The following is an 8,794-nucleotide window of genomic DNA, read 5'->3' on the forward strand; positions in this document are numbered from 1 at the left end:
CTTCTCTCTCTCTCTCTCTCTCTCTCTCTCTCTCTCTCTCTCTCTCGCTCAGATGTAAAATATGGACGTGTAAACACTAGTACCATTTTATTTATTTAAGAATGACTTTTTGTATCGTTATATCGTTTTCTCGATTTCGGTGAACATTTTTCTTTAGTCTCCTCTGTAGACTTGCAAGGACTTCGTTTCAATGGAGTATTCTCTTACGTTCTAGGCTATAATATGCCGATTCAGACAACTGTCTCCCGATTTCGGTGAATGCGGTTGTATGAAGGCAGTGGCTTTATTTACGCCAGGTAAAGAGATATTAATAAGAGATTAATACAAGTTAATTGTGTTAGCGTATGCGGCATGTGGATTATTTTTAAACAATAAATCTAGTGATCATTGCAAACATCATTGAAGACATGAACTTTGTTATTTTGATATTTCATCGTTATTATTTTTATATTAATCCTTAAACGCTATACTATGAGAACGACATTGGGTATAGTCTAATACGATTGTTATACCTCTGCTCACAGCATGAAATACTGCAACAATATTTTAATAATGCGTAATATTACAAAAATTGTAATAATATTACTGCAATATTGCAATTTAAATATTATATCGGAAATATTGCATCAATATTATGAAATTTTAATATAATTTAACTAAACAATTAAGGACCGAGCCGAATCTATTGAACTGATACTTAATAAAACATCCTTTTTAAATTTAAACTTTTCAATCATTTTACTATGATCCTCTTTAATGGTGTCAAAATTTTACAATTTGTATAAATGGCAGTAACAATTAGTTTTCTATTATATCACTTTGTTTAACATCATCAAATAATTTGTCATTAAAATTACAGACATTATGTGATCTTCTTAATATACATAAGTGGAAATCAGGGATCTCGGTTCGCTGATTATAATGCTATTAAGGCTTCGGAAATCCGAGTGTATCTGCATTTATCCTTATTCACCCAATGTTAAATAAGAATAAAATGATACACGGAGGCACCCGGATGATATTTCCAAATGCAGCCTAAAAGGACATGTTAATTGATCCATACTTCCTAAACACTTAATCTTGATTCGCAACTCTGAATAATTTTTGTTTTGTAATCGTTATCTTTAAACATCTAATAATGTTATTAGATGTTTATCGTATGTATATATTTTGGAATGTGATGTTAAGCAATAATATGTTAGCAGTTAACAGATTAATTAAATTAGATTAATTGAAATATTGTATATAATGAAATATTGTGTATAATGTTGCAGCAATATATCTGCAATATTTTATTTTTGATATAAGAATATGTCTACAATATTGCAGCAATGTTTTACGAAATATTGCAATCTTTCAAAATAATTTTGCTGTAATATTTTATGTTGTAAGAGTAACTTTTATAAAAATGAATATATTGCAAAAAAATGTTTTCTCTACAACACAAGTTGCACAAAAGTTGCAACAACACTGTTGCAACGTTATATGTTGCAGCGATGTTGCAAAATCTCTGCAATATTGCTGCATTGAATTTGTTTTAACAAAAGCATCAAAAATTAAAGAAAATAATGCAAACAACATATTGGAAAAGCATTGAAAAAAATCAAGTATGCTATATTCAACAATGCGTTTAAAGGTTAATGTTAATTCTCATTATATATTATTTTATTTATTTTAGATTATTTGTCATAATATATTGCTTTCTTAAATGATTTTTAAAATAATTACACAAAAGGATAAATATGACTGATCTTTCACAAATAATGCAATAATCATTATTGTTTAATAATTATCATAAAAGGATAATTATGACTTTTTACAAATAATGCAATAATCATTAAACAATAATGATTATTGTATTATTTGATCGATTTTGTCTTATTAAGGGACGGATATCGTATATAATATATCTTTTTTTGTAAATCGCAGAGACAGTAGGCTTACACGCGATCCAGCCCATTGAGATACTGCAAGATCAGGCACAACGTATTTTAGTGGATTATACAAGATCACGATATCCACAGCAACCTAGTAGAATCGGCAGATTGATGATTCTGGTCGGATATTTGAGGTGCGTCTCTTCCAAGACCGTCGAACGTCTATTCTTTCACGAAACTATCGGAGAAATACCAATCTCGCGTTTACTAGTCGACATGTATCAAATGGAAAAGTATATCAATTGAAGCGCATTTTGCATATCATACATACGCGTTATACATAAATGTGTCAGGACCACAGCGAGCTCGCAGCTTTCCAAAACTCTTCCGACTCTCTCACTCGTGTAGAAACAGCAGAATAGAATAAGAGAAAAGTTTTCGAAATCTGTAGTGGCCTTCACAAATTCCCTTTTCACAATTTGTCCTTGCGATTATGTAGTATAGCGTTGCTATCCGACGAAAATGGAGTTTATTGTTTTATCAAATCTATTATAAGATCTATATATACTATTTATATTAAAGAAATAATAGTTCCTTTTGTCGGTTATTTTTATAGAAAATTAATCATAAATTATCTGGGCTTTCCATTGAATTTATTATTATCTAAATCATTAAAAATTGTTTTCTATTCTTAAAACAAAATTAAGATAAAATTGTACATTCTTGTGAAAATTATACATTCGAATTTAATTCTTTTGAATATTTTAATTTATAATAAACATTCTCGAATGTATTCATTTTATTATTTTATATCGTAATTTTACACTCAAGTAAAAATATAATGCCCCCGAATATCTTCAAGAAAATGTGAAAAATGTTTAACATGTGTATTTCTGTGACGACACTCGACATTCTACTTACAAAGGACCTTGTATGTATTACAATGTCCTGCGCCATGTCTTAGCGCCAAGATACTACTGTGTCTCCAGATTACAACTATTGCATTTTTAACAAATAAATATATTCAAATATAATACTTCAATTTCTTTCAATTTAGCATAAATGTAGAACTATGAAAAATATATTACCTATGTTTTTCATTTTGACCCATAAGCGATTTTAAAGACAGTTTATTACCCATTCAATTTACTCTTTTATTAGTTATAAACAGAATGCTTTCCAGCCGGACTGGGATCTGAAATATTATCAGGAAAATTAGGGATCCCATATTTTGGGGCTATTCCAAAGAGATGTTCTTCGGACAAGCAATATACTGATTCTAAGCGAAATGAACAAGGAAAAAAAGATGTATTTCATTAAAGTATATTTATTGCATACCCAATATAGTTTGAAATTAAAGGAAATTATCCAAACTATATTTATCAAACTATATTAATCTATATTTATTCATTTAAATATTTATTTATTCATTCATATATTTATTTGTATATTTATTTTTTTGTTTGTATTTTTTGTTTGTATATTTATTTTTTTATTTATTTGTTTTTAATTAAATAATAATACATAATAATATATTTAAAGGAATATATTTAAAGAAATATGGAAATATAACGGCACAGATTCAACAATTGAAATTAGAAAGTCGACAAAATCAATCAGGGACTTCAAAAAGTTTCTTTCAGAAAAATCTATATGTGATATCCTTCAAGAAAAGCATTTTCAATTTTTTTTTTCTTGGGCTCTTTCCTTGTGGTCTCATCGGGCCGATTGTCTGGTGGATCAGTCCGCCCTTGTTTCCAGCAAGCAATCAAGATGACATAGTGTAACACTGTGAATCCTAATATCCTTGTTGTTTGCCAATGTTAAACAAAAAATAATCATTGTGTTACATTGCGTTGCTTGCTGGAAAGTACATAATATCTAACAAACAGTTGAATACAAGATATAAACTTTTTGGAAAATTGCGAGATAATCCTTTGTAAATAAAATTTTTCGAAAAGAAAAGATAGGGAAAATTATTAAAGTTTAAACATAATTAATCTTAAATTTTTACTTCCTTAAATTTTAATTTTTTATTATTATAAAAAATCAATTTTATTTAATGTTGCTACAAAAGAAAGTTAATAATAATATATGTAATCAGTAATCTAAAAATTTATGTAAACTATTAAAAATTTATATCTAATAACTTATCATAAAATATTTTAATTTTTTTCAAGCATATTGCTGATTTATTGTTTAAAAAAATTTTAAACAATTTATTTTATGAATTAAAAATATCATATTTAAAATCCGAATAATTTATATAGATAAGATATCTTTATACTGTATTTTTCTCAATTTTCTTTCTAATTTGTTTAACTATTTGTAATTTTGTAATCAACCAAAAAATTTCTATCTAAATATCTTTGTATTTAAATATTTGTTAGATGTTATTATTTTATACTTGATAAGAAGGTGAAAATTGAAAGAATATTAATATTGTCCTTAAATCTAATTATGTGCCAAAATAGAAAAACATATGTAAAATGTTTCTCATATACTTAGTTCTACATTTGAGCCAAATCAGAAAGTTATACTTGAATAAGTTTATTTGCAACGTAAAACTTTATATTACTGTTTATATCGAATATTAAACAGTTGTTTTTCTTGCATGATCCAAAATCCAAATAAAAAAGGATAATAAAATAAAATTTGCATGGAAGTATTTACTTCAATTCATTACTTGATGATTGCGATATATAAAAAGAAGTAATGAAATCATATGTGTTTTAATTATATCTATATTCGAGTTTTACTGGGTCAATGTTTATTGCAGAAGTTTTAATGAAAACTGTTTATTATTGTATTGTTCAAGCATTTGTTCATAATTCTATGTTTATGTGAAATAGTAATAATCTATTATTATAAATTTGTATTATTGAAGATAATTATTATTTTTTAATTATACATTTTCAGAATATTTCATAGATTAGACGGAGTACAGTCATATAAAGTGATTATAAAACCATTTCGAAAATTGTGCTCGAGGAAATAATCAAGAATCTGTAATATACCATATATCCCTCTCTGTGATCCTCCTTGAGTAAAAAATTATTGTACCAATTCAATTTGTTAAATAATAATGGTGCGTGGAATAGATATCATATACATATGTATTGCATCAGCGTATAGCTAACAATAAGTTATATGTATGATAAAAATAATGTAGACAATGGAAGTATCGCAATATAATTATAATAAAATTACAATAAAAGATATGGTATAATAATGTAAAAAGTGTGGTATAATAATGGTGCTCTAATTTTTTATATCACTGCTTTGGCAAAAAGGTAATGTTTATTTATGAAATTTGAGGGTAGTGCAAAGCTATTATTATGAACGACATTAAATAAAATCGGATGAAAAAAATGTATCATAGAGGAAAGTTGTATTCTATTATTGTTGTATTCTTAAATTCTTTTGTTAATAGAATTGTTAAATATGTTGCAATTACATAAAAAATATTATAATATCCTACAGAAGCTTATTTATTCTGTATTCATAAATGTCTTATACAAATATATTGTAATATTTCGTTCTAATATATTAAATTTTGTCGATATTAAACAAAATTTTTTTTATTGTAATCTTAGATAATATATATCACCTAATGCGATATACATATTATACATACTATTATAATTATAATATATCATAATCATATGTGTTTTTGTCAATTGCAGAAATACAATTATTTATTTATATTGTATTTATAACTTTATAATACATTTTAAAGTAAAATATGTTATTGAATTGTTATCATAAATTGGTATTTTATTTTTTAAAATTTTATTTTTATTTTTTAATATAAATATAATTGTTGCTTTTCTTTCCTATTTTGTCATTACATCTTACGATGGTTCTCGTAATAAATTAATTTATGTGCATTACATGCCAAAAAGTGAACTTAAAGATGCATCTATTAGATTATTGAGTCGAACCTTAATTGAGCCGCGAGCATTTCAATAAGCATTTATTATGCGGCTCGGCAAATGAACTGTTCATCAAAATGCTTGCAGTTCGAAGTTTGGCTCAATAATCTGAACATATTTAATTAAAATATGACACTGTATATGTTTTTAGCTTGTATTTTATGAAATCGATTATATAATAACAGTATTATTAATTTTTTCTTATTTAATACATAAGAAAAAATTAAATTACAGAATTATATTAAAAATTTTGCTTTGAACAACTAATTGAATTAATTATCGATATTAATTAGACTTTGGTTGAAATCACTGATAGCGGTGCAACTTTTAATACTTTTTATAATCGTTATTATTAATACTGTTGTCTGACGTATATTTATAACCTTTATGCAATAAATTTTATTTATGTCGAGATATACTTTTAAAATCTCAGCTGTATAGATTCCATCGTTTTTTTTTCATGTTTGAAAAAAACTGAGATTTGCGGATAATTAAAGAATATTGAAATAATCGACTGTTGATGATAAATTTATAATCTGTTGAGCAGTCGGTTTTATTTCATCCATCGATTATTCTTTTGATACTTACTTAATATTTACTTATTCGAAAAAAAAATTTTATAATACATATAATTATATAAAATTATATATAATTTTATTATATTTGTATAAATAGATACATTTTATATATAATTATATATAATTATATATAATTATATATAATTTTATATATAAGTTAATATAATTTTATATGTAAGTTTATATAGTTATACATATATAAATATATATAATTCTATACATATAATTATATATATAATATATATTTTTATATAATTTTATAATCTTTTGTGGCACGAACTTTCCGGACAACCCAATAATTATATATAAAATATTTTTTTCCAGGTAATTTGATTTGTAAATCATTCAAAAAGTTGTATTTTCTAACTTCTCTGCATTAAGTACAGAAAGTGAAGTAAATGACAAAAAGCTTTCGAACATGTTGAGACTCATTTTTTTGTCAGAGAAGAAGATTATCTCTTTTTATTATGATTGCATCGTGATCATTACCGCTTGATGACTGCTTCCAGCAGACAAAGACAACGCGATAATGATCATGAATACATCAGCCTACAGGATAACAATAAAGACCCTTTTTTCGGACGAAATATATATATAGATTGGAAAAAGACACAAATAAGATTACCTGGAACACTGTCTTAAAAAAAGCAGGTTTTTCAGCAAAACTAATTGTAAGTAGTTTGTATATAGAATAAGCTTTTCTCTATTATATTAAACTTATCTACAGTTTTACTAATTTTTTATTTTCTTAATATCGTTATTTTAATGTACTCGCGGATCGCAACGTTATATGACGATACTGAACTTTACAGGGAATGAAACTATTCACATGATGGTACGAGAAGCTACAGGTGTCTTGAGTGGTCTTCTTCTTTTTCTTCATTTTTATAAGAATTTAGATTAAACAGATAATAGATTAAACATTATTTTTAAATGTTTATGTTCCCTGGAAATAAATCAATGAAATCTTTATTAATAGATAATCCAATTCATAATGAAATAAGTCAATTGATAGATTTCAATGATTTATTTCTATTAAAGTTACTATTATTCTCTCATTGAGATATCGCAATTTAGATTATCGTAAAATATTCAAAATTTGTGCTAAAATTTGGCCCGTTTTTTGTTAGTATATATTGAAAAGATATTCTATAATAATACCAGCATTATTACATGTATATGGACAGATACTATTACATGTATGCTTAACTTTCGTGAAATCATTCGAATACATTTATCTTTAAGAAATTAGATTATGGAATTATTTCGCGTTATTACAGTTATTTATATTAGGTGTAATAAAAAGAAATCCATTATTTTTGCATGAAATTGAATGGAAAAATAATGGATTTCTTTTTACTACACCTAATAACATGTCATTTCAAAATTAGCTTGATCGATGCTCCCGCATGTAAATAATGTAAATAATGTAAATAATATAAAATCAAAATATTAATTATATTTTTTGTCTTGTTCAATTTTACGTAATGAGATAATTAACTCATTATTAGTTATATTAAATTTGTTTCGAAGAGCGAAATTATAGAATTCTTTATCAATTGAATACTTTATTGGTAATATTAATAGGAAAGAGATTTTGGATTATCTTGAGTTGGTTAATAATTTATAAGAAATTAAATATTAGTTTATTCCTTTATTGATAATAAATTTTTGTTGAGCTTTCGCCTAGGTCTTCCTGATTGCTAACATCTTGGAGACTTATTTTGGGAGTTCCAGTATTCACAGTGCTATATATACAAAAATTAAAACACCTTTATTATACAATTCGAACTGAAGTTTTCAATTAAATCTGTTCAGAACTTAATTGATACAGCTGATTTGATAATCTCGGGTACTAATAAATCAACGGGTCGCATAAATATACACAACCGGTCTCGGAAGTCATATACAAAATAACATAATAATAAATGATTAATTTGACACTCGAGATACTATTACGTCTTTTAATTAGGCTTAACATTTTCTAATAAATATTTAAAAAAAATATTATATAAAAAACTAATACAAAACTATAACGCTATGATAAAATTTAGAAACAAATTGTGGAAGCCTATTTTTTTTTAGCAAAAATAAACATTTATATGTTAAACTAAAACGATACCTTAGATATAACACGCAAGACATTTTTTTTTTTCAAAGATTGATATTTCTATAACTTGATAAGATTGACTAATCTACTTGGCAAATTTAAACTAAAACATTCTTTTCCTTTGACAAAGAATAAAAGATTACTCATAAAACTTATAAAATTTTGTATATAAAAAACATATAGGGAAAAGTGAGGAAATCGTGCGCATCTAAGGGGAATTTATTGCTATGAGATAGCTTTTGAAGTTGAAGTCGGTATATATATATATATATATATATATATATATATATATAA

General features: G+C 25.2%; 2 protein-coding genes across 2 annotated transcripts in view; one reads left to right on the forward strand and one right to left on the reverse strand.

The window, feature by feature from the left end:
• The window catches only part of LOC105627784 (nuclear receptor subfamily 2 group E member 1), a 31,536-nt gene extending 29,353 nt beyond the window's left edge, over nt 1-2,183 (forward strand). The window contains exons 8-9 of the mRNA XM_012209063.1: nt 215-296; nt 1,930-2,183. Of these exons, the coding sequence (XP_012064453.1) occupies nt 215-296; nt 1,930-2,183 (336 nt within the window). The remainder of the gene's footprint in view (nt 1-214; nt 297-1,929) is intronic.
• A 4,672-nt stretch (nt 2,184-6,855) lies between these two features.
• LOC105627894 (venom serine protease Bi-VSP-like) overlaps nt 6,856-8,794 on the reverse strand; it is a 28,033-nt gene continuing 26,094 nt past the window's right edge. The window contains exon 5 of the mRNA XM_012209167.1: nt 6,856-6,939. Coding sequence (XP_012064557.1) covers nt 6,856-6,939 — 84 coding nt within the window. The remainder of the gene's footprint in view (nt 6,940-8,794) is intronic.

Source organism: Atta cephalotes, assembly GCF_000143395.1.
Source record: "Atta cephalotes unplaced genomic scaffold scaffold00010, whole genome shotgun sequence".
Taxonomy (NCBI): Eukaryota; Metazoa; Arthropoda; class Insecta; order Hymenoptera; family Formicidae; genus Atta; species Atta cephalotes.